Here is a 27,573-nt window from a genome sequence, read left to right as displayed (position 1 = left end):
TTATTTAAGCCAACCTTTCTTGCCTCTACTAATATGCTAAGATAGTTCTAGTAATTAACCCTCCTCACTAACTTTTGCCGACAACATATGATCCCACCCTTATTCAGGAAATTCTAAGTATACTTAGAGTTTATTTACAGATAATGGGAAGCTAACTGAAGGATCTCTTGGCTTTTCAGCAGACTTCACTGTCTCTATATGTGATGTGACTTCCACGAGCATTAGTCTGAGGTGGGCCAAGATTGCTGGTGCTGTGTCTTACAAGGTCACAGTCACTCCTGTCAACATGTTAGGCCCTTCAATATTTGCCCTTTTCAATGATGTCACACTTCTAGGCACAATTGCCTCCCTCAGACCCAACACCGTCCATACCATTAAAGTGGATGCTCTTGATAAGAATGGGATGGTGCTGGCTGAGGCACTGAAAATGCAATTAACAGGTTAGTTCTGGGTAGCTGACACCAGTGGTGTGTTCTGTTACCACTATGGAAATGGGAGTTTGTTTTCCTGGCTGGTGGCTTTATAGTCTATCCTGGGAATCATAGGGATCCCATCACTAGGATTGGTTTTTTGTGTTTATTATTTTAAATTAGGTGGATTATTTCCACTGAGAACTGAATAGAACATATAATAGTTAAACAATTATCTAAAAGCATCAAAGCAGTGAAGAGTAGGATCATAGGACACATAAGAAACACAAGCTCTATCTTGTAGCATAGTGGATAAAGCCTTGCACCTGGAATCAGATAGACCTAAGTTCAAATCTATCCTACCACTTACCAGCTGTGTGACCCTAGGCAAGTCACTGAATTGCTGTCTGCCTCAGTTTCCTCATCTGCAAAATGGTGATAACAATAGCACCTACTTCCCAGGGTAGTTGTGAGAATCAAATAGATAACATCTGTAGAGTACCTGGCACATAGCAGACACTTAATAATACTTGGGGGTTTTTTAAAGCCTAAATTTGGAATTCAAAATGTTTAAAAAAAAAAAAGAATGTTAAAATTGCTTTTACATGTAATTGAGGAAAAAATAAAATGTTATTTTAAAAAAGTCATGAGTGGATTAAACAAAGTGAGGAGATAATTAGTTATCAAGCATTTATTAAGCACCTACTGTGTGCCAGGCACCATGCTAAGAACTGGAGATGCAAAGAAAAGCAAAAACAGAGACCCTTTCCTCAAGGACCTCACATTTTAACAGAAGCGACAACATCTATGAATCTATTATACAGTGCATATTAAAGGTCATCTAAAAGGGAGGTGCTGTGAGGTAGGGGGACCAGGAGAGACATCTTGAAGAGTGTGGGCTTGAGCCAAGTCTTGAAGGAAGCGAGCAGACAAAATTGAGGGGGGAAAGGCATTGCAGGCATGGGGGACAGCCAGTGCAGAGTAAGGAGATGGAGCACGATGTGGAAGCAACAGCAAAAAGAGCAGTGTAGGGGAAGGTGGGGGGAGTAAGGAGTGAGAGGATTGCAAAGGTAGATGGGTACAGGTCGGGAAGGGCTTCAGGCACTAAGTGGAGCATTTATATTGGATCACAGAGGTAGTAGGGAGCCATGGAAGTCTGTTGATGAAGGGGCGCAACATGGTCAGACCTACTCTGAAGAAATAACGAGTCCTCCAATTCTGTGACTTTTAGGATGTCACTTGACTTGTCCTCATCTTATAAAATGGTTATAATTACACAAAAGCATCCATTTTCTCTTCTTGTTAGAGCTGTTCAGGGCTAGTCCTTTAGGCAAGTTGTGAAAAAAGCATGATTTTTCTTTGGTAGCCATCCATGGCATAGCTCAAACAATCCTGGATGCATCCAATGGCTCTGATTCAAGTCCCAGATCTGCCATTTAAACATCTGACTTGAGCAAATAACTTGTGCTCTCTGAGCTCAGTTTCTCCAGCCACAAAATGGGAATAATTGTTCTTATCCTGCCAACCTCAGAGGGAGGTTGTTCTCTTCAAATAAGATACTTTGTGAGCAATAAAGCACTGTGGAAACGCCAACATTACTACTCTTGTCTCTTGCTATTATTACTGTCATCATTCTCTCCCTCCTCATCTCCAGGTCTTGGAATCCCTAGATCAGGTCAAATGCCACCTCCAAAAAGCTTTCCTTGATTCTTCCTGCTGTTGGGCTTCCTCAACACCCCTATTATGTTATATTTTTATTTTGTTATCTACTCTGTGTTTACATATCTGTGATCATATGCGCTTCACCCCAGCCCCAACTCTCATGCAAGTTCCCTGAGGGCAACTGTTTGTAAATCTAGTGCCTAACACAATACTCAAGACATGCTGGGGCTTATGACTGTTGATTACCCTTCCTGTTGTAACTGACAGCTTAGGGATCCCTATTGTGAGACTCCTGAGAAGTGCCACATATTCTGAACGCTCAAAAATCTCCACTGCCACCAATTCTACCCCTAATACCCTATTAAAAATGACTTGTCCCATGTTCTGTTCCTAAAGGGCTCTCTCTGCCAGATAACTGGGTAGCTAGCTAATCTGAAACTCATTCAATAAGGAGTTAATGAAATATAGTGGCTTAATGTGTCACCTCTCTAAATTAACATTAACAGTAGCTTTTATTGCTTTAACCTAAAATAGTAAGTAACAGCGGAACCTAGGGGAGATATTTTTGGGGGAGAAGGGAAGGCCTCAAATCACACTATGTAGACAGCTGCTCATTCTGCCTGTGAGTAAGGCCTGAGATTGGTTGCTGCTCCTCAAAATCAAATATTCTGCTTCTTAGTGGCTCAAAAATTTTACATAGAGCTTATAGCCATTCTAAGTTATGGTCATAATTGTGCTAGTTCATTGGAGAGTAAGTTCTCTTTTAAAAAATATTTTATTTTACATGTAAAGACAATTTTAACATTAACATTAGAAAAACACGTTTTTGAGTTCCAAATTCCCTTTCTCCCTCCTTCCCTTACCCACTCCCTGAGATGGTAAGCAATTTGATATAGGTTGTATATGTGCAGTCATGCAAAGCATATTTCCATATTAGTCATGTGAAAGAAGACACAGACCAAAAGGGAAAAAAACACTAAAAAATAAAGTGGAAACAAAAAGTATGCTTCAATCTGCATTCAGATTCCATCAGTGCTTTTTCTGGAGGGAGACAGCATTTTTCATCATGAGTCTTTTGGAGTTTGAAGAGCAAGTTCTCTTGAGAGGAATGAGGGAAACAGGAAATATTGAGATGAGGCCAAGGGCCTCTTCCTTGACTTTTCCAGGTTTTTGCACTCTTTTTTATTAATTAATTTATTTTGAGTTTTAAACATTCACTTCCATAAGCTTTTGAGTTTTAAATTTTCTCCCCCTCTCTTTTGACCTCTCTCCCCAAGATGGTGTACACTGTGATATAGGCTCTACATATTTAACTTATTTTCACATTAGCCATGTTGTAAAGAAGAATTAGAATCAATAGGAGGAACTAAGAGAAAGAAGAAACAAAACAAAACAGAAGGGAAAAAAAGGGTAAATGGTATGCTTCAATCTGAATTCAAATTCCATAGTTCTTTCTCTGGATGTGGATAGCATTTTCCATCATGAGACTTTTGGAGATGTCTCAGATCATTGCATTGCTCAGAAGAGCCAAGTCTATCAAAGTCAGTCATCTCACAATGCAGCTGTTACTGTGTACAATGTTCTCCTGGTTCTGCTCACTTCACTCAGCATCAGTCCATACGAGTCTTTCTAGGAGGTTTTTATTTTCTTCCTGGGTACTTTCCTCTCCAATCCAATCCAACAAGCATTTATTAAGAAAATACTACATTCAGGGTACTGTGCTAGAAAAAAAAATGCAGCCGTTCCCCACAAGGAGCTTACCTTCTCTTGGGGATATAATGTGTAAACAGATAGGTAAAGACAAAATAATTCAAGGAACTACATGAGCAACTAGGAAGATCAAGAAAGGCTTCCTACAGGTGTTTGTAACCTGGGTTGCATGAACTTTTAAAAAATATATATTTTGATAAGCATTTCAATATAATGTTTCCTTTATAATCCTATGTGGGTTTTTTTATGCATTTAAAATATGATTCTGAGAAGGGGTCCATAGATTTCACCAGATTGCCAAAAGGATCATGAAATGAAAAAGGTAAAGAATCTGTACTGTTAGGAGGTAGTTCCTGAGCTGAGCCTTGCAGGGAGTCAGAAGTGAGCAGGGCATTCCCGGCATGGTGGGAGATGGGACCAAGCAGGTTTGGGAAAGTAGGGCCAGTTTGTCTGGAACACAGTGTGTGAGGGGGAGTAATGTGAAATAAGTCTGGAAATGTTGGCTAGAACCTGACTGGGAAGGACTTTGACTGCAAAGATGAGTTTGTATTATATCCTAAAGGCCTACTTTTTGCCTAAAGACAAAATGTTCCCCAGCGGGGGAGAGATATGGTCAAAGTTGTACTTTAAGGAGATTGTTTTGACAGCTGTCACGAAGAGAAGGTTTGGAGAAGAGAGAGATTGGAAACTGAAAGTCTGAATGGGAGGCTGTCATGCAAGAGGTGACAAAGGCTGTGACTAAGGTGGTATTATTAGTAGAAAGATATGAGATATGTTCCAGAGGCATGAGTGACAAGATGACAATTGATTGGATATGGGAGGGGAGAGGAGGACTGGGGAAGAATCAAGGATAGCGCTGACATTGTGTGCCTGGGTCACTAGAAAAATGGTATTATTCTCACTAGAGATAGAGAAGTTTGGAGGGGAAGGGAATAGAGGAGGCAAAATAATGCATTAAAGCCATCCTCCTCCATGCCTTGAACACATTCTTTTCACACCCCTTCCTTTTACAAGCCCTGGCTTCCTTCAAAACTCAGTCAACAAGACAAGTCAATAAATGTATACTATGTTCCATGTATCATGTTAAGCCTGAGGGACAAAAAGAAAGACAAAAAAATAGTTCCTGCCTTCAAGGAGCTCACAGTCTAATGGAGGAAGCAAAATGCAAACAACTATGCCCCAAAAGATACACATAAATTGGAGATAAGCTGGATTTGAAATTTGGAAGACCTGGGTTCAAATTTGCTTACTAGCTGTTGGACCATGAGAAGTCATCTAACCTCTATAGGCCTCAGTTTTCTCATCTGTGAAATGAAGAGGTTGAATTACACAGCATTGAAGGTGCCTTCCAGTTCTAAGTGTATGATCTTATGAGTCTCTTTTAAAGGGTCAACTACCCTGGCAGGATGGTTCAATATAATTAACGTCCCCACAGAACTCTGAAGCTTAGGAAGCGCTTTCCTCACAACACTGTAAGGCAGGTAGTGAAAGCAAAACAATTCTTCTAGGCTCAGATATTTAGAACTACCAAGGACTTTACAATTCATCTAGTACAACCTCATTATTTTTTTTGTTAATATTAAGGAAGCTGAGACTCAGAGACAATAAATGATTTGCTGCAGATCACGCAGGTGTTAAGTAGCAAAGCCAAAGCTAATTTCTGCTTCCAATTCTGAACATTTCCCTATAGAGATCAGTAAACTGAGGTCTAGAATGGTTCAGAGACTTGCCCAAAGCCACACCTTCTAAGTCTCTGTCTAGTGAGTAGACTCCCTATGACATTACACTGTAGGTGAGTATATGCCCTACCACATTATGCTGCCTTCAGTGTAGTGCCACCTTCTCTGGCAAGAGAATCACTGTCATAATTTTTTAAGAGATGGCAAGAGAGAAACATACCTGCATAATGTCGAAAGAATGCTTGGCCATCACACAGTGGGTATATTGTTCATCTTTGTGGAATTATTCTTGAGAGGCTGCCAAATGTCTAGGCCATTGTACAGAAAGAAATGGTTGTCTGTGAACAGGAACAGAAGAATTTGGGGTTTTAAAAAATTCTCTTTTTCTTTTTTTCTTTTTTTTTGCATGGGTGAGTCATCATATACTTAGATGAGAAGGCCGCCTCAGTAAAGTTGTGGGATAAGGAAGATTTTGGAGGATTCATTAGTTTCTCTTTCTATAAAATGATAGTGTTGTACTAGATAATTTCAGCTTTGAAAATCTATGATTTTAAATTGAAGGCAGAGTGTTCCAGTGGGTTACCACAAAGCCAATCGGGCCAATTCCCAAGGTATCTAGCTCCAGGCAGACTTCCCACAGGCAGAAGGCCACTGCTGATCTCACCTTTCTTCTCATCTCCTCCTCACTTTCCAATCCTTTTTTAAATCCTTTTCAAAGGGAAAATTTCTCACACTCCCTCCTTCTTTCCCCCACCCCTGTTCCTTCAAATCCATCTCCAAATGATTGTCAACAGCTCTCAGCTGTAATTCTGCCTTTCCTTTGTACTTCCTAGATGTCTCTGTGGGTAAATCATTTTGCCTTTTTTTCCTCTGTCTTCATCTAAGAGATGGACAGATAGATAAAATGTTTATTAAGGGCTTACTCAATGCCAGGGACTGATGTAGCACTGAGGATACAAGAATAAACAAGCAAGACAGTCTTTGCCCTCAAGGAGCTCACATTCTAATGGGAGGAGACAACACACAAAGGTGAAAGGGGATGGAATAAGGCCTTGTTTCAATGTGGTGAAGAGATGGCAGAGAAGTGACTCAGAAGCCTAGATCTTGGCAAATTAAAGCAAAAGCTCACTTATGAGACCAAGGGAATCCAGGGTCGAAGTCCAGGGGTCTGATGGGGAAAGAGATAGGATGATGACAAGAGCAGAAAGGATGGAGAAAGGGGAAGGAGAAGGGAACAAGCATTTATTAGGTGCCTACTATGTGCCAAACACTTTACAAATATTATCTCATTTGTTCCTCACAAAAATCTTGGGAGGTATTATCATTATCTCCATTTTACAGTTGAGGAAACTGAAGCAGACAGAGGTTAAGGGGCTTTTCCAGGGTCATATAGATAGGCTGAACCTGAACTCAGATCCTTTTGACCCCAGGCCTAGTGCTCTATCCGCTAGACCACCTAGCTGGTGAAGAGAACTTGTTAGCAGTGTAATAAGAATGCATGTGTTTGAAAGGCAGAAGGGATGTGGGCAGTGGTTATTGTCAATGTCCTTACTAATACAATATTTGACTACTGATTTTGTTTTTAGCTCCAGAAATACCCATTATTGATCAGGCTTATTCCAAACTTAGCAACAGCATCACTGTGGAATGGGCACCTGTGCCAGGGGCTACCAGTTATCTCCTCACAGCCCAAGATGGAGAGTCCTTCATCGAAACAACAGTCACCAATTCACCAGGCACAGTGTCAGGCCTGAAGGCAGCTACCATGTACAAAATCACCATCAGATCAGTCAATGCTGGAGGAAGAAGCCAGGCATCACCTCCCAAGAAGGCAAAGACAGGTAGCTATTCAATCCCTGGGCAATTTAAATCAGTAAAAGAACATGAACTTGCTTGAGAATTGGTATAACCAATATGCATTAAAATTTGGTACAGAATGAGTGTCTGAGGTCCAGGGCACAGAAGAATTATGAGAAATAGTACTGCTTGTGAAGTTGGATGTATTTGAGGAAAAATGTAACTTAAATGTCAAATGTGATTATCCAAAATCAGGCCATTACGGGGCAGAGAGGCTTTCTTGAAAAGTATTAGATTACTTAAATTAGGGAAATATTTTTAGATGGTTCGAGGAAGACCTGGGGTCCAATCCTACTTCTGATACAAAGCTACACCACCCATCGAAGTCCACTTAAACTCCATGTGACTCTTGTAACTTCCTGACACTTATCTACCAAATCAGAGAAGGTTGTAATCTTCTTCAACTGGCAAAATCACTTCCCATACTAGAAGTTACCTGTGCCTAATGAAATCACTGATCCTTCCCACATATCCAAATCCCCAAAGACCACTGGTGAATACAGCACAGGTGGGTGGGATTTGGTAGCAGTTTGACATATATTGAAATACATGCCAAGATTTACTCTTATTTGGCTTTTGGGTGGCAACATTAATTACTAAATATAAATGTGTACAAGGGCACCTTGATATGGAATCGAGAAGTTTTGTCTAAGTCAAATTATATTTTCCCACTGACTTACATTTAAACTCTATTGTTGTTCAGTCATTTTTTCAGTCCTATCTGACTCTTCCTGTCCCTATTTGGGGTTTTCTTGGCCAAGATCCTGAAAGTAGCTTGCCATTTCCTTCTCCAGCTCACTTTACAGATGAAGAACTGAGGCAAACAGGATTAAGTGACTTGGCCAGCATCACAGAGCTAGTAAGTGTCTGAGGCCAGATTGGAAGATGAGTCTTCCTGACTTTAGGCCTGGCACTCTATCCATTGTGCCACCCTTCAAATTCCTTAGATCGTTCAATTTTCATCTCTGATTCATCTACAACTGTTAGAGGTTCCTAACACTTATAATTTCTCTCCTACCAGGAACTCAGTAGAGTAGACAGTGACTTGTAAGCAAATGCCTCAAAATACTGGGGGAGTCACTATTTGAAAGAACCCTCCTATGAATCTTTTTGTAAAGCAAAGACTTCTTTGGCAATATAAATGACAATCCCACATTTACTTGCTTTTTAATTTTAAGTTTGTATTGTGCTACATTTGGTTTTTCTGAAGCAATTTGCATGTGTAGGTCTCAAAGGACAGTGAATTCTTTTCTACCTTTTCAGTCTTGGCTGCCCCCGTCTTGGATGTGAGTTCCCCCAGTTCTGACTCGATCCTGGTACGGTGGGAAGCTGTGTCCATGGCAGTCAGATTCTCTGTGTCCATCATGCGTTCCAATGGCTTGGGTAGGATGTGGAAAGAGAATACCACCAATACCTCTTTGACCTTCACCAGTTTAGATGCAGGAACGCTTTATACCATAAAGGCATATGCCTGGAATGCTAATGGGATCCCTGGAGATGATTCTACTTATAATCAGAGAACAAGTAAGCCCTTTAAAGAAATATCATTTAGCTCAGCGTAATGCAACTAGTAATTTCTAAGAACTGCTAAAAGAGAATATGAAGACCCACATGTAATACAAACCACCCTGGCCCCCACCACCTGAAGGCCAGGCAGGTTATATTCCACCCTAGCCCCAGATTTCCCTGTACCCTTAAGAGGGTTGGGGGGGGGTAGAGAGGGACCTAAGGTCTCTGCACATGGCTCCAGCCCTCATGGATAGTGTTCCACCAGGTAGAGAGAGGGTGCTCCCAGTTTCATTAGCCACTAACAGTCAGATTAGCTTTTATAAAGAAATATTTACTTCTAAAGGTATAATGATAAACATAAAAACTTACTCCCCCAGCATATGGGAGGCATAATCTTCCTCTCTCCATTGCACCACCTCAGTTTCTGGGGAGGGGAAGAAGATTAAGTTCATGGCTTAGATCAGTTCTTATAGAGCAAAGTTCCAAGTCCAAAACCGCCCTGGGACTTAAGTCCTAGGCACCCTGGCTACTCAGTTCTTCCATGCCTGGCTGGCTGCACTATCCCACCTACAATACTGGCTCCAAGTCTCCATGGCTTGACTTCCCAGTTCCATAGGGTTCACCTCCAACCCCTAAAACTGAGGAGGCCAAAAACATAGAATAGACCAAACCTCCCCAGGCTGCTTTCTCAGAGCTGGGGTAAAAGAGAGAGAACAGGGGAAGGAGAATCCTTCCCTTCTCCCTAGTTTAGTTCATAGTGCCCACGCTATGATTAAACTGGGATCTTCACCCTCGGGACTCAGTAGATAAGGTTTTTAAATCTAATTTTAAAGGCTCAGGCAGCCAATCACAGAAAGCTACCTCTACCCGTATGGTAGGGAATGCAGCAGTCTCCACATTAGGCACACGGGGCATGCTCAGAAAGCCCTTCAAGGGCATCTCTGTTTTAGGAGAATTAGACATGCCCAGACCAGCCTGGGTTATACCTGTTACCACTGGATCTATTCATTTATTATCACATGATCAGCATTCTCGGAGGTTCCTTGTAAGTTTTTAAATGGTTATTGAATGTGATAAGAAAGGTTGTTTTGAATAGACATGGCCTATCACCAATCCTATCTATAACTTTTTCAAATGTACCACACATCCAATATCACACAGCGAAGGATGGTGTTGTTCTAGGAAGCCAACAGCAATTGTGAAGTTAAAATTCAGTACAAACACACACACACACACACACACACACACACACAAAGATGGTTTGATATAGATGTTTTGATTCAGAATAAGAGATTCTTTGTGGGCATGAGGATGAAGATCTAATAAAATATTGTTATTTTTAAAGGAGTTCATTCTTTATTTCCCATTTCATTTTTTTATATTGTCAGGGGAAAAAAGCACGAGTTATACAATTTTTCCTATAGGACAGCTGGGACTATTGAAAACTCTAAAACACTTTAGGAAGTCAAAAATATGCATTTATAGTCTATATAAAAGTGACTTTCAGCAACTGCGAAGTTACATGCCTTGCTTTACAAGCATCAAAACAAAGAGGAGGCATGTGTGTTTTGCAGCCTTCTGATGTTTGTTTCTGTCATTTGGTAGCCATCTGGTGGTGCTTTAGGTTGCTTAGGGGAAGAGAAGCTGCTGGCTAGGGCAGGGCTTCTTAAACTTTTTCCACTCAAGGCCCCTTTTCCTGTTTTGGCAGCAGTCATTGGCCTGAGGGCATGTGCAGTGCAAAGTACACATGCTTTGTGTCTAGAGCCAAAGCTGCAGGGAAGTTGCCTGATTGCAACACAGGAAAGTGCTGTCAGAAACACCTTGGATTCAGTATGCATTTGATTTTTAATTAATTTTTGGTTGTTTCATGTTCAGAAACCTTTTACTGTTGCCAAATTGTCTGCAACCCCATGGAGTCGCAAAACACAGTTTAAGAAGCGCTGCCAAGGGAACTTAAAAATTAATTCTTTTGATTGAAGGCTGGCCATTGGGTCAAAATGATAAGTACCTCCTTGTGTTGCTTCAGGACTGAGGCTAGGATCTTCATCAATATCATCTCCAGAGAAAAATTGAAATACTCACATAATCTTTGTGTAGGAGAGCAATAAATACAGATCTTGCAGACATTTTAGTCTGAACCTATTATTTTATAGATGACAAAATTGACTCCCAGAGAGGTAAAATAATTTATCCAAGAGCACTCCTCTAGTTAATAGCAGATCTCAGGAAACCTGAGTTCCAGTTTTTGGCAATTGTCAGAGATTCCTAAATACTTAAAATGTTTTCTTCAACTTCTAGTATCTCTGTGGAGTAGTAAGTAATCTTTAAACAAATCTACTACTCAATAATAGCTTATACTTGTACCACACTTTCAGTTTGTAAAATAACTTGCACGACTATCATTTAATTTGATGTTTCCAACAATCCTGACAGATGATTAGGGTAGATGCTACAGGATCCATTTTACAAATGAGGAATCAGAAGTTATGTGACTTACCCTCTGTCCCACGTCAAGGTAAATTTTTGCTGAATTCAGATACCTGTGGAGGGAAATAATCTTCAATTCCTGAATATATATATATATATATATATATACATATATATATATATATACATATATATATATATATGTATATATATATATATATATATTTTAAGACTGTTGTTGTTCAGTTGTGTCCAACTCAGTGATCCCATTTTTGGTTTTCTTGGCAAAGATACCTGAGTGGTTTAACATTTCCTTCTCCAGGTCATTTTGCAGATGAGGAAACTGAGGCAAACAGGGTTAAGTGACTTATCCAGGGTCACACAGCTAGGCTGAGTCCAGATTTAAACTCACAAAGATGAGTCTTCCTGACCTCAGGCATGCATTTTATCCACTGCTCCACCTAGCTGCCCATTTTTTAAGACTAGGTCTCCCCATTTTACCCAGGGGAGGAACTCAGGGGTTAGTAATCCTAATCAGGATTAGGCCTGATTACACTACTGATTAGCACAGGACCTTTGACCTACTCCATTTCTGACCTGGACCAACTTAGGCCTCTTTAGACAACCTAGTGGCCACCTGCTCTCAAGGATTCACCATTATCAAAGTCACTGTGATCACCTGATCATCAGAGTCTACTATAGCTCAGAACCCCAAGCTCAAGAGATCCACCATCCTCTGCTCTCCTAGTAGTAGGAGAACAGGCCTGTACCACCACACTTGGACTAGGTCCTGAAATTCTACTAAATCTTACCTTGACTCTTTCTGGAATGTGAAACATCTTAACAAATTGTTTCTCAAAAAAACCCTCTAGGTCCTCATGCCCCAGCAGACATCCAAGTCTCTTTTGATAGCGGGACGTGGAAGGCAACTGTTTCATGGATGCCAACGGAAGGAGCTTTCAGTTATACTGTGACAGCCTCCAGTGAGGCTTCAAAGCTGAATTGTAGTACAGCATCTACTTCCTGCACTATCTCTGCTCTCCAGTGCGGAACTGAGTATGCCCTTTCCATTTTAGCAAGTAATGATGCTGGGTCTAGTCACTCAACAGCAACAGTGAACTTAAAGACTGGTATGTAAAACATGTCATGTTCATCATGGGATTAATGGGTCAAGGTGCCAATAATGCTCCTCCAAAGACCTTCAGCACCAAGGCCCCTCTGAGTGCACTAGAAGAAGCAATTTATGAAATAGGGGCCTGACTATCATTAGAACATAAACCCCATTCTAAAGGGCACAAAGTGGAGGGATATAGGGAACAAGGGAGAGTTTTGGCAAAATTGAAAAATATGCCTGGCAAATGCTGGAAACTCTGCCCAAGCTTTAGCTACACATAGTCTTGATTCTACCAATAACAGCCAATTATTCATAGGATCATCTATTTAGAGGTTGAAGGAATCTCACCAGCTATTTAGTCCACTCCTTTCATTTTACAGATGAGGAAACTGAGGCACAGGTAGTAAGTGGCAAAGAAGATGGGATTTAAACTAAGGTCCTGACACCAGAGACAATGTTCCTTCCTCCTTGCTACAGAATCCAGGATGTCTAGAACTGATACAAGAATGATTTCCTAATTAAAAGTGGGCTCTGCATCGCAGAATTTCAGGGTTGGAGGGGCTCTCCTGTTTGAAAAGGAATTCTCTTGATAGCCTACCCAATAAGTCATCTTATCTTAGCTTGAAGACTTCTAGTGAAGGAAAAACCTGCTATCTTCCAAGGCAACTTGTACTTTGGGATAGCTCTAACCATTAGGGAATGAAGTCCTAAAGTACATATTGGAATATTTCTATATTTTTACTTTTAAAAGTTTTTTTAAATTACTTTTTGTACAAATAAAAATGAATACCAAAAGCCTACTCTGATGTTTCATAATGGCATGGAAGTTATCCTGAGTTCTTAAAGGCTGTATCAGTGGTATAAATAGGAAGAAAATGATATCCTTAAAAAAAAAGTTAGAATTAAAATCGTCTGGGGATTTAAAAGGGCAAAACTTCAGTTGCTTGGAAAATTCATTCACCCAGGACATTTTATTCTCTGATGATGCTGTATAATGAGGCATTACTAAAACCCAGACATAACAACAAACATTAGCTACTTCTATTTCCAATGTGGTTTGCTATGAATTATTTACTAGAAATTCTCATAACATTAAAAAAAATACATCACTTCTCCTGATTACCACCGAGTAACATTTATCATACTAGAGCTCCTGTCTGTCCATTGTGGATAGTATCTTACCTTCCTTCCTAAGATTCATTCCAGAAGCTACAGAAAATATGTCATACCAACTGCTGCCTGTTGTGCAACCTGGAAACCAGAAAGTAGGAATTTTTTCCTTATCTGGAGACTCTTTATACAGGCATAATTTCTTTAAAAAGTATGACAGTAATGAAATAGCTGCCCATTCCACATCCTTCTTCTTTATACACAGTCTGGATTTGCCTCACCTTTGGTACAGGCAAACTCCAATACAACAAGGGCAGCTAGGTGGCACAGTGGATAGAGCACTGGCCCTGAAGTCAGGAGGACCTGAGTTCAAATTCGGCTTCAGACCAAACACTTGACACTAGCTGTGTGACCCTGGGCATGTTACTTAAATTGCCTAAATTAAAAATGCCTTAAAAAAAAGTAAATGTTGGGTCAGCCAGGTGGCACAGTGGATAGAGCACTGGCCCTGAAGTCAGGAGGACCTGAGTTCAAATCCAGCCTCAGACCAAACACTTGACATTTACTAGTTGCGTGACCTTGGGCAAGTCACTTAGCTCCAATTGCCTTAAAAAAAATCCAATCCAATAAATCAAATCAAATCAAATTCAGCAACTAAGCTGGAGAGTATCCAGAGAAGAGCAACCAGTTTGATGAAGAGTCTTGAGCTCATGTAACATTAAGATAAGTTGAAGGGACTAGAAATGTTTTACCTGGAGAAGACTTGAGGGGAAGAGGGAGGGTTGTGGTAGCTGTGTTCAAGTATCTAAAGGGTTGTCATTTGGAAGAAGGTTTAGATTTGTTCTAATTTGGCCCAGAGGACAGAATCACCAAACCCCACCAAAAAACCAAAACAAAACAAATTAACTAGGAGCAATGAGTAGAAGTTACAAAAAAAATAAACTGAGGCTTGAAGTAAAAATACAATTAGAGCCATCTAAAAATTTGACTGCACTGGGGGTCCCCCTTACTAGAGGTCTTGAAGCAAAGGCCGGACCACCTCTCAGGCATGCCGTATGAGATGAATTAAATGTCTTTCAAAGTCATTTCCAATTCTGAGGTTTTTATTCTGATTCAGTAGGGTGGCCCCAAAAGTCTTTGAGCTATTGAAGCTGAAAACCATCCTGAGACTTTTGGGACACCCAGTGTTATATTGAAAGCACTTTGTTGCTGTCGTATAGTCATTTCAGAATCTTCATGACTCTATTTGGGGTTTTCTTGGCAGAGATACTGGAGTGATTATTGATTTCCTTCTCCAGCTCATTTCACAGACGAGGAAACTGAGGTTAAACAGAGTTAAGTAACTTGCCCAGAGTTACACAGCTAATAAGTGTCTGAGGTCAAATCTGAACTCAGGTCTTTCTGACTCCAGCCTGGTGCTCTATCCACTGCACCACCTAGCTGCCCCATTGAAAGCACTAGGGGATACAAAAGTAGATAAGGTGAAGTCTTATTCAGCCTGAACTCTCCTATCTTTAGACCTTTGCCTCCCTGCCTGGAAAGGACTCCTCTGCCTCAGCTTTCTGTTGAAGTCCAGCCCTCCTTTTAAGACCCAACTCAGGCACCTCCTGATCCTCAGAGCCTTCCCTGATGCTTCAGTCTCCCCAGGCAGAGACCTCTCCTTCCGAGAACTACTCACAGCACTTGGTTTAAACCTCTTTTGCCTGTACCTACCACTCTCCATTGTACTTATTTCACTTTGTCTTAAAATAGTTATTTGAGCATGTGTATCCTCCCTCCTCCTTCAACCTATACACACACACCACTGGATTGCAAGTTCCTTAAATGCGCATTATTAATAGTGTCTATCTTCACACACCCAGCACCTTGCATGCCGTAAATACTTAATAAATGTTTGTTGAATTAATGCTTTCATTGCTATGAAAATAACAAAAGTCCCATTTATTTCAAGTGATATTTGATGTACCTCCCCCCACCAAACAAAAAAAATCTGTATAGTTCATTGGCTTTCACTGTACTAGGTCTTGAAATTCAACTGTTGGTCCCTCAGGAATCTCTTCTAATACTGATTTACAATACACTGCCAGTCTTTACAACACAATTTACTAAACCTGGTCTGTAATAGAATTCAAACAGTTGCTATCTTGAATTGCTCGGAAGTCCTATGCCATGGCAAAGAAACAGATAAAATCTCTCTGTCTTTAAATGTTTTCCTAGTTGCTTGTGCACCCAGAAGCATCTCAATCCAAGAAGACAATCCTGGTCACCTGTCTGTCTCATGGTCTGATGTTGAATTTGGAGATTACTATGTGGCTTTTGTGAAAAGCGATGATGGTTTGGAGGTGCATTGTAACACATCATTGACCCGATGCAGTTTCCCATCTGATTGTGGCTTCACATACTTCATTAGTGTCTTTGCCTACAATGCGGCAGGGCAGAGCCCTTTGGGTGATGTGTTCAACTACACAACAGGTAAGCAGCATGGGATACCTACCCAGGGGGGTGAGGATTCACCAGACATGAGAACACCACAGATCATTCATTTCCCTGTAGAATTCACTTAGAGTTACTCAATGGAGTTGAATAAAGAGTGGAAAATCTGACCATCAGTGATATTGCTAGCCCCCTTGCCTGATCCCATAATAAGCATCAGGTGATGGAAATCTCCAATTCACCTCAGTGGTAATGTGTGCCATTCAACACCAAAATGTCCACAGGGGAAATACCAAGCTTTTTATGGCTCTCAGAAATGTGGTTACTTCTATCCTCTAGCTCCACTTCTTTTTGGGGGAGGCTTGTATTAGTATAGGTTGTGTGACCTGTATTGATTTATCCAATTAGTTTCTTGGCTCATCTCCTAACCCCTGGGAAAACTCCACATTCTTCTCTTTGGGCTGCATTTCAACAAAGTCATTTTAGCATAGTAGAGTGGGACTGATCACATAAACACGGTTTCTCTGTATATTGCTCCTTACTCATAGAAGAAAAGAAATAAAATAAAACATGTCAAAACATCTGCCATGCAGGAAGTAAGTCTGCAACTTTAGTCAGACCAATGCCATACACATGCCCCAAACCCCTGAGTTCCCAGAAAATCATTAAATTGCTCACATTCAGACTTCTTCATCAATCATCCCCCTCAGGACCAAGTAGGAATTCCCAGTGCTTTCCCACTCATCACTTTCCAGAGAATCAATGTCTAGTCAGTTGAGGGAACTCAGGATCCTTGGGCATTGATGCCTCCTCCAGGTGTTTTTTTCCACTCATCATTCTGTTAGTGGCTAGAACCTCTGATGCTTCCCTCCAACAGCTTCTCCGCATGGGCTGTTGGACCCCTCATAGCTACCTTTACAGCATCATCTTTCACTATGTGTTCTAGAAAACTGGACCACTAATCCACCCCTGAACACACTCTGGCCTTTCCTCCTATGTCTTGATTTTCAATTTTTTTTGCACCTTTCCCACCCAACCACATCTCCCATGATGAAATCCTGGCAATCCTGAAAGGTCAGATTAAATGCCATCTCCTCCTTGAAGCCTTTCCTGGTCCCTCCTACCAGAAATGTTCACATAGTACATTATATGTCTCCTTCTATACTGATTACTTTCTACGTTACATAGAATTTTTTTTGTGTGCATGTCTCATCTTTCCATGAAAAAGCTTCTTAAAGGCAGGGACAATGTCTTGTTCATCTTTGTAACCCCTACAGTGTTTAACATGATATCTTGCACACAAGTTACTTGATACCTTTTGAAATGAAGTAACCTAATGAGACAATCAGGGCTGTAGTCATTCAAAGAAGAAATCAATATGTGCTGGAGCAATCAGGGAAAGTCTTATGGAGAAGATAAGTTCTGAGCTTGACCTTGATGGGTCAGTAAGTTCGGTAAAGATTGAAAGAATAGGTTTTCTAGGGAAATTCTGGACTTTTTCATGGGCAGAGCCACAGAACTTGATTTTTACCAGAAATCTTCAATGAAGGTCTGTAGGGTTTTCCCAGGATCTGTTTATACAATAATACCTTCTTTAATTTTGTCTGGCCTGACATTTGGAGGTGATGATGGGGCTAAAAAAAGGAGAAAGAGGTTAATATTCCCTCTGCCACAGAAAAAACAAGTTTATGAAATCTGGCCAATGGCTTTTGGGACAAAGAATTGGATTTATTTTTTTGGATATTTATGATATCTTATTGAGTTCAGTATATCCCAGGTATCATTTCCATTTTATGGAGGGTAAAACAAAGACCACATAATGTATCATTGGCAGAGACAGAAAGATAAACTCAATCTTGTGATTCCTCCTTCCACTCTAGCATAACATTTCACACTGACCATCATTGCTCATGGCAAATGTTACTGACTGTCACTTTCTGTGCTTATTCCCTTTAGCTCCTTGCTGTCCTAGTGACATTAAACCAGTGTTTGTCTCCAGTGATACCGCTGAGCTTGTCTGGTCTCCTGTCCGTGGTGCTGAAATGTATGAAACAAAAGCTGTTGATGGGAACCATGTGATTGAGTGCAATGACACTGCTAGTGCCTGCACCCTTTCTGCCCTGCAGTGTGACACTGTGTATAATGTCACTGTGTATTCTTTCAGTGGAATCAGGGGGAGCAATATATCTTGTGCTCCCCAGTGTGTGACAACAGGTACGGTTAGAGCTTCTATTCCAAACCTTGTTGTAGTTTCAAAGCAGAGACAGATCATCATTGACCCATATAAATCAGGAACCAGCAAGTTTTTTTTAAAATAATGTCTATGTGCAAAATGATGCCGATCAGTGCAGATGATGGTGGTGATTATGATTATTTCGATAATTCAGGAATCTGTGATTTTGTCTCTGTTGGTGTATCCTTCACAGATCCAGCTCAAGACCCTTTTAAGATATAGTAGATGGCTTTTGAGAGTTCATGTGGGAAAAAAAAATATTCATCGCCCTATGGTCATCTTATTGATGCACATCTCTAAACTTAAATAGGATGGTAGTCTGATGACAGACATACAGTCTGACACTTAGCTCTTATGCAGGGTCTTTCTAACTTTGTAGGTCTAGACAGAATTTGTGCTATTGCTGGCATAGCCTTTGAGATCCCAGAATCACTTCCATGCCTCAACAAAGGCATTGAGTGAACTAATAAAAATAATGATGATAATGACAGCTGGCATTTTTCTTCAACTTTAAGGTTTACAAAATGATTTACATACATAATCTCACTTGGTGCTCCCAACAGAGGTAGAACTTAGACTTAGTATCAGAGGGATAAAAGGGAAAGAAATTCAATTCAATTAATTGAACTTTTATTAAGGATCTACTGCAAGGCCCTGTGCTAAATGCTAGAAGAGAAATAAAGGAAGAGCAGAAGAAGGGAGGTATAAAAGGAAGAAAGGCAAATAAGACAAAGAGGAAGAAGAATGTGGCTATGGGGGAGGGTAAAAAGTGGCATCAGTAATTGACATGAATGCTACTCAGGGCTACCCATGTCATTCACAAGTTGCCTAACTCAATTTTAACACCATGAAGGCTAAAACTTCAAGCTTTTTTTTTTTAGGCAATTGGGGTTAAGTGACTTGCTAAGGGTCACACAGCTAGTAAGTGTCAAGTGTTTGGTCTGAGGCCAGATTTGAACTCAGGTCCTCCTGACTTCAGGGCCAGTGCTCTATCCACTGTGCCATCTAGCTGCCCCAAACTTTAAACTTTTAAGTGACCTAAAGGTTGGATTTTTTAGGGGACAGGAGAAGAGGGTCCAAGATGCTCCTAAATTTTCAAGCTAGTACAATTCTACATAAACCAAATGCTACGGTCTCAAGCTTAACATTTTAATACCTGGATGTGATCTCATTACCTAAGTATTACCTACCCTACAGTGGTACTGTCTACACTCACCATACACCATCATTTGCAGTAGGTGTGGTTTGTAGTACTTGCCCCAGAAAAATGTCTTGATCTGTTTTGTCATATGTTGGTTAAGTAAATAAATATATAAATAAATCCCTCTTTCTCAGCTCCTTGCAGCCCAGAAATAAAAAATGTGTCCAAGGACACTTTCCCCATCATTAATGTGCACTGGCAAGCCAATAATGATAAAGCCACTTATATAGTAACTGCCAAAGGGGAGTCTGGGCTCTACCACTGCACAAGCTCTGGAGAGTTCTGCACGATAGCTGACCTGCCCTGTGGATCCTTTTTCTCCATCAGTGCTGTGGCACAAACAGAAGCAGGACAGAGTTTGCCAAGCTACAGTGTGCCTTTAGAAACAGGTATGTTAGCAAAAATCAACTTGAATGTTGAATTTGGTAGAAATTATGATTTGTTTTAAGATTTGTATTGTTGCTGTCATTTACCATTCTTAATACCATACACAAGAATGAGCTGTGGGAAATGAGGCATAAGTAACTCAGAAAACATTTCAAGAACCCTATTCTTTCAATGGAAAAATGATTTTTAATTAGTAAATGTATTATATACAATAAACTCTTACTAATACAAATGGGTATTAGAGGAGTATATGTATAATTGAAATTCCCCTATTTTAGCCAATAATTCTTGTCTTTTCTTTCCCCACACATTTTAAAAGATCTACTATTAAGTAGTAAAGTGGAATGATTCTAGTTTCCACTCCTCTGCCCTACCCTTACCCATCTTCTTTCTAGAAGTGTCAACCAGTCATAAAATGCCTGAAAAAGCAACAGAATAAGGATGGGGGGAAGAAATCAAAGCTTCCATAAGTTCCCAAATAACTGACAGCTGTCTATAAGTGTTTATAATGTCTATAAATATCTTAAGAGGCTAAGAGAATCTTAAATTATGACAATGAACTGCATAATTTGTTGCCATTTTTAGTGGGAAAAATTAATATGTATGTGTATAAGTTTGTATGTATATTTGTATATAGTTGTAAGGTGTTACATGAAGGAAAGTCTAATTAATCAAACAAGTCAAGAAACTTGGTAAAGGTCCCCTTCATTAGAAAAAGTTGTTTTTGTACTGTCTTTTTTGGCTATAACTACTATGGATGGATAGGTACATCAGAGGATATGAAAAAGAAACACATGTTGACTAGCCAATTTTAAAATTCAGGATATATAATTAAATACAATAAGCATTTATTAACCTATTATATGTAAAACACTGTGCTAGGCATTGGAAGTACAAAGGTAAAAACAAAACCATCCATGTCCTCAGGGAGTTTATATCTTTTTAGAGAAAGATTTGTTCATAGTTCAATAAACGCAATACATAGTATTGCAACACAAAGTAAATGAAAGATATGGAGGAAAATACTAGCAACTGCTGAGATTAGGCAAGGCTTCAGGTAGCAAGGGAGAACTGAGCTGAGCCTTGAAAGGTTCTAGGAATTACAAAAGGCAGAAGTAGATACAGAACATTCTAGGAATGGGAGTCAGCCTATGCAAATTCATGAAAGCAGGAGATAGGATGTCATGTATAGGGAAGAGAAAGTGTGCCAGATTGGATGGAACATAAAATATGTGAGTAAAGTGAAATCAGTGTGGGAAAATAGGTTGGGGCCAGTGCATGAAACAGGAGCCTAGAAATGGGATTGGGCAAGGTCAAACCCATTTTGGGGGAATGTCAATTTGGTGGTCATACAAATGATGAATTGGAGAGGACAGAAACTGAAAACTGAAAGATTAGGAGGCTGTTTCAATAATCCAGGAGAGAGAGGATAAAGGGTTAAGCTAAAGTGGTGGCAATGTGAATAGAGAAAGGGATAGATGCAAAAGATGTTGGAAAGATACAATCTACAAGACTTGGTAATTGATTTTTTCTTGGTTGGGAAAGCTGTGGTTAAGGAACCAGAAGAGTTTCTGAAATTTCAAACCAAGGATACTGGAAGGCTGGAGGTGTCCTCAATAGAAATAGGGGAGCTAGGGGAAGAGATGAGTTCGAGGAGAGAGATGATGAAATCTGTTTGGGACATTTTGAGTTTCAGATACATAACAAAGCATGAGCCTAATCTCTGACCATTTTAAAGATGATAACTTAATGGACATGAAATCAAGTTATTCTCTCTTTGTGTTTCATTCTGAAGTACCTTGTTGCCCAGCAGACCTGAGAGTAATTCAAGTCACCCAGTCTGTAACCAATGTAAGCTGGACCGTTGGGACTGGGGCACAAACCTATGTGACAATTTTAGAGTCTCATAAAGGACAGTCCAAGTGTCATACTCTGCAAAATCACTGTATCCTGGGATGCATCAGATGTGGCACCAATTATACGGTGGCTCTGAAAGCTATTAGTGCTACAGGACTGGCTGCTTTTTGTACCTACCAAGATTATTCTTCCAGTAAGTATTTGCTAAAATTTGGCAGGAAATTTCATTTGAATCAATGAGGAACCGATCTGTTCATTCATTCAATAAGCATTTACCATATAGCTATTATGTGCCAGGCGCTGGAGATCAAAAAATAAAAGTGAAATAATCCCTGGCTCCAAGGAACTTTGTTCTATTAGAGGGAAACAAGATGTACAAATATAAGTATATGCACTATATGTATATGTGTGTGCATGTGTGTGTGTATATGCATATATAGCACATATATGTACATATACATATGGGGAGGGAGAAACCCCTTTTTAATTATACATGTATTTATAATGCATATATAAATATATACATCTCTTTCTATCATATGCACTTGCATTGTAAATTAATATTTTTAAAAATATCTACTCTTCTGTTTGTTATTTTTAATCCTAGGGTCTGAAGCTTCAAAGGCATTCTGTTGGAAATTAATAAATTAATTGCCCAGGAAATGCCTATACATTTTTCTCCTGAAGGAAAGTATTTTAATAATACATAAGTCCATGAAGCACAAACAATAAAAAATATAACACTAGAAGGAACCTTACACTAAGTCATGCAGTCCAATCTCTTCACTTTTCAGATGAGGAAACAAGGTTCAGGGAGATTAAAGTCTTTTCATTGCCCCCTCATGAAAGCTCTAGCTTCTTTCAAAGCTCAGCACTATCCCTCTTGAAATAATTCTGCACTACTTTGTGTTTACTTACTCACGTACATGCTTTATGCCTCTATCCTATCAATAAAATGTCAACTGTTTGATAGCAGGAACTCTTTCATTTTTATCTTTCTCTTTCTAGTACCTAACACAGTGCAGAGTGGAATCACTTGCTAAATGGTTGTTGAAATGAATTGAATTAAGTGGAAGCTAGGTAGTGAAGTGGATAAAGGGCCTGGAATCAGGAAGATCTAAGTGCAAATCCAGCCTCAGACACTTCCTGTGTGACCCCGTCACTTAACCTCTGTTTGCCTCAGTTTCCTCAACTGTAAAATGAGGATAATAATAGCACCTATCTCCCAATCTGGTTGTAAAGCTCAAACGAGATAATAATTATAAAGTCCTTAGCATGGTGTCTGGTACACAGTAGGCGCTATACGTAAATGCTTATTCTTTTCTCTTCTCCTTCCACCTTGATAGTAAGTGGCAGAGCTGATAAAGATTGAGACACGAATGCTCTCACTCCAAGCCCACAACCGTGCTGCCGACCGATGTAGCATAAACTGTACTTCTTGTGAGATTTAGCTGCTCTACCCTGGTGGCTACTTTTCAGAAGTTATATTTTATCTCATGGGTTGGCAAAGGTCATGTAGACGTTAAATGGGTAGACAACTTCTGTTTTCTTAAAAAAAAAAAGAAGAATTTTGATACAGACTTTACCTTTCAGGTGCCTGCTGCCCTTTGGGGGTGAAATTATATCGATTGGGCAATAATGGTCTTCAGATCTGCTGGCAAGCCTCTGTGAGGTCTGCAAACTACAGGGCAGAACTTTATGGATCTAAAGGTGTTTTCACTTGTACCCCAACCTCTGCACTTAGTTACTGTGACATCACTGAGATACCCTGTGGGGATGTGTATACAGTCATGGTGTCTCCAGTTGATGAAATGGGATCAAAACTTACCTTCTGCCCCCAAAAAATATATTCAGGTAAACTGAGACCTCGCCCATGTCATTCCTGTAAGCCAGGATTCATTGAGACCAAATTTATTTGCTATTTGGAAAGGTTGTGAATAGGCTAGAATAATAATAACTGCTATTTATAAAGCACTTTAAGGCTTACAAAGGCATTTATGTGAATATTTCTTGTGAACTTCACAATTACCGGAGGAGGTAAGTAGTAGGTGTTAGGTCTGTTCTGGTTAGGTCCAAGACTGGAGGTGCGATTGCATTCATATAGAGAACTTCCAAGTGAAGAAACTCCCTCCTCCCAATGCAAGTCAGCAACTTGTATCTTAGGGAGTTGCCCAGGGCATTGAGAAGTTAAGTCACTTTCCCAGGGTCTCATATAGCCAATCTATGTCAGAAGTGGAACTTGAACCCAGGTCTTCCAAGCTCTGTGGCCCACTCGATAGCCATTGTACCACACTACCTGTCTTGGTTTAGAGAAATCCAGTGCCTTGCTCATTGCCTCACCTCTAGCAAGCATCAGAGGTAGGATCTACACCCAGGTCTCTGGGACTCCAGATCCAGAACTCTATCCACCATGAAGCACTGCTTTTCAGTTTCTTTCAATTTTGCCTTGATAAAAAGAGTGTAAATTTCAAGTAAGCCTGTTTTGGCAGTCAATTATTTCCAACCATTTTGGTGTCTCAATACCCTCTCTCTATTTAATTTTGTGATACCCCTCCCCCTTCCCTTACTCACCCATGCCCTAAATGGGCTATTTGGAATAGCAAATTACAATTCACTTTGTTTTCAAATTGGGTGAATGATTTTTATATACCCTCAGAGTACTTATGGGAGATGGGGATAGGGAGAATAGGCCTGGGGGAGGGAAAAGATAGATTTCAAAACAGGGTGGTCAGTGATCATAGATTCTGGGGATTGACAAGTTTGAATCTCCCTCTATGTCTAGCACAGATCCCTGCATATGACTTAATAATTCTTCATTGATTGAATGAAGGAACTACCATTCTCTCTGGAGATGCCAGAAAAAAAAAGAGAAAAACTCACTAACCCTTCCCTCCAACCATATCTACAGTCTTACCCAGGAGACTTTTATATGCTTTTCATCTATTTTTAAACAGAAAAATAAAAACACTTGAACTTTGAGATGAACATAAGAACAGAAACAAAATTCAAGGGATTAAGATAATTCATGTAATGAATTAGGGTCAAGTGCTCTTGGAAAATCACTTTGCCCTAGATTTCTCTGTGTGTAGCTACTGTCATTCACACAGCTTATGTCTTACTCCCAGGGCAAGATAGCTGAGAGCATCATTCCTGAGAAGGGAACAAGGGATAGGTGCATGGCCAGATGAAGGAGACAGGTTAAGAAAAGGTGTTTAAAATGTCATTAGAAATAGAACTTTATTCCTTAGAGTCCTGAAGACTTTTTAGTCCCCAACAGCTCCCCTCATTAAAATTTAAACACTCAAGTGAAGGGTAATAATTTAAATCTACATTGACCGAGAGCTTAGTAGAATGCTAGATGGAAAGATATGATCCAAATGATGATACAGTTAGGTAGGTCAAACTAGTTGGCCAATAAGACCCCCAAAATGTCTACCTGGAGAGAAGTCTCTCATGGAATACAACAGAACTCCATCTTTAGTTCTGTTCAATGCTTTGTTCATCAGTGATTTAGATGAAATAATAAATGGCCTATGCTTCCATTCCTAATGCACTGGGTGACAGCATTGGAATCCAAAAAGATCTTAACCAACTGGAACAATGGGCCAGAGATATTAAGGTGAGATAAACAGAAATAAATGTAAACCATATATCCAGATTCAAAAAATCAACTACTGAAGTATAAAATGGGAGAGAGGTGCCCAAGAAGAATTCTTGTGAAGAAGACCTGGGGAGTTTATCGGATTACAAGCTTAAGATGAATGAAAAATAATAAGACAGGCAGACAAAGCTATTAACAGCTTGGGCTTCATTAATGGAAGACTAGAGTTCAAAACATGAAAAAGGATAGTTTCACTATCCATTATGATGGTCAGAATGCATCTAGAGAATTATTTCTAGTTCTGGAAGTCATATTTAAGTAAATTCATTGACAAGATGAACTATGTTTAGAGTAAGGCAAACAGGCTAGTATTTATATAGCACCTACTATGTGAGACACTGTGCTAAACACTTTACAAGTATTATCTCATTTGATCCTTACCACCACCCTGGGAGATAGATGCTATTGTTATCGCCATTTTACAGTTGAAGACACTGAGGCAAATAGAGGCTAAGTGACTTCCCCAAGGTCACACAGCTTGTAGGTACATGAGGCTGGATTAGAAGTCAGGTCTTCCTGACTTTCAACCCAGGGCTCCTTCCATTGTGCCACATAGCTGCGCTAGGACACTTGTGGAAACTTGAAGCTATGACGTAAAAAGATCAACTGGTGGAACTAGGGCTGTTTAACTTGGAGAAGAAAAAAAAGTATGAGGCACATAAGCTCTGTCTTCAGATATTTGAAGGGTTGTCATGTGTGGAAGAGGATTTTTTTTGGCAGTTGGGGTTAAGTGACTTGCCCAGGGTCACACAGCTAGTAAGTGTCAAGTGTTTGTTCTGAGGCTGAATTTGAACTCAAGTCCCTCCTGACTTCAGGGCCAGTGCTGTATCCACTTCACCACCTAGCTGCCCCATGGAAGAGGATCTTGAGGGTAGAGTGAGGGCCAGTGGGGTAGAAGTTATAAAGAACCAGATTTAAACTAAGTTAGATAGGACAGCTAGGTGGCTCAGTAGATAGAGCACTGGCCTTAGAGTCAGAAGGTCCTGAGTTCAAATGGCCTCAGGCACTTACTAGCTGTATGACCCTGGGCAAGTCACTTAACCCCAATTGCTTCCAAAAAAAGTAAAAGAAATTAAATAAGAGTGACAATCAAGTTAACTTCTGTCTAGATCACAACCTCCCCACCCCCTAAATCAAATTAGAGCTGCCCTAAAGTGGAATGGGACCTCCCTAGAGGTAATGAGTTCCCTGTCACTGGAAGCCTTAATACACTCATTGGAGATGTTGTGGTAGGGATTCTTTTTCAGGTTCTGGTAGGAATAGATGACCTCTGAAGTTCCTTCCCACACTAAGATTTTTAGAATCTCTGATTAGTTGGTGAGATTCATGGTTCCCACAGCCATAGGAACCAATGTGACATGAAAGTTAAAAGCCTAGTGTCCAGCCACCAGTAGCTGTCAGGAAGAGAAACATTCAGTATTTTCCTTATAAGGATACTACTTTAATTCTTAAATTAAAATTTTTTTCTAATCAACAGAAAACCCCTAAGCCTCAAATATCACCACCACCACCATTGCCCATTGAGAAGGAAAGAAAAATAAGAACCGTTACAACACATTTAGCCAAACAAAACAAATCCCCACAAATTGAAAGACACGGCTCAAATGGCTGGGCCTGTTCCCCCAACCCCTTCATGTGCTGATCCATTTCACTCATGTGATTTCATGCATTGTTTTTATTTCCCTCTTCTGTTGATTAAATTAAGTTCTCCACAGTAAAATTACTCAGTGATTTGTCATCAAGTTATATTTGTTTATATCCATTTAAACTTTTATGCATTTTTATTTATTACAGTAACCTGCTCTGGCAGTTCAGTAGGAATGGGTAAGTCCCTATTGCTGATTTTTAAAATGTGTATGTCTAAATCAATATAACCAACATGGTGTAGTAGCTGGGGTGCTGGACTTGGAATCAGGAAGATCTGGGTTCAAATTCTGCCTCTGATACTAGTTATGTGAATTAGGGAAAGGTTCCTTAACCAACCTGAGGCTTAGGCAACTCTTCAAGACTAGAAGTTACAGGTAAGTTGTAACCTAAGTTGGTGGTGCTCCCTAATTCATTAAAATTACAGGCCCTATCTAAAGATACATATGTATGTATGTATGTATGTATGTATGTATATGTACACCTAGACACATATATGTATATGTATATGTGTGTATACTTATATACGTATTATAAATAAATATATTATATAATATATCAATTGTATATATTATGTATAAATATATGACATATATATATATGCCCATGTACAAGCAGAAAGAAAGCCAGTCCCTGATGTCAAAAAGCTTACTTTCTAATGGGGGAAGATAACACATAA

General features: G+C 39.9%; 1 protein-coding gene across 1 annotated transcript in view; it reads left to right on the top strand.

Moving 5' to 3' along the window:
* Positions 1–216: 216 nt before the first annotated feature.
* Positions 217–27,573, top strand: part of FNDC7 (fibronectin type III domain containing 7) — a 28,063-nt gene continuing 706 nt past the window's right edge. The window contains 10 exon segments of the mRNA XM_020998255.2: positions 217–440; positions 7,048–7,302; positions 8,582–8,842; positions 12,127–12,384; positions 15,696–15,950; positions 17,868–18,125; positions 19,480–19,734; positions 21,528–21,782; positions 23,183–23,443; positions 27,045–27,074. Coding sequence (XP_020853914.2) covers positions 287–440; positions 7,048–7,302; positions 8,582–8,842; positions 12,127–12,384; positions 15,696–15,950; positions 17,868–18,125; positions 19,480–19,734; positions 21,528–21,782; positions 23,183–23,443; positions 27,045–27,074 — 2,242 coding nt within the window. The 5' untranslated portion in view covers positions 217–286.

The sequence above is a fragment of the Phascolarctos cinereus genome, unplaced genomic scaffold (assembly GCF_003287225.1).
Source record: "Phascolarctos cinereus isolate Bilbo 61053 unplaced genomic scaffold, phaCin_HiC Scaffold_5;HRSCAF=322, whole genome shotgun sequence".
NCBI lineage: Eukaryota > Metazoa > Chordata > Mammalia > Diprotodontia > Phascolarctidae > Phascolarctos > Phascolarctos cinereus.
The sequence above is the reverse complement of the archived record's forward strand: the minus strand, read 5'-3'. Positions and strand labels throughout refer to the sequence as shown.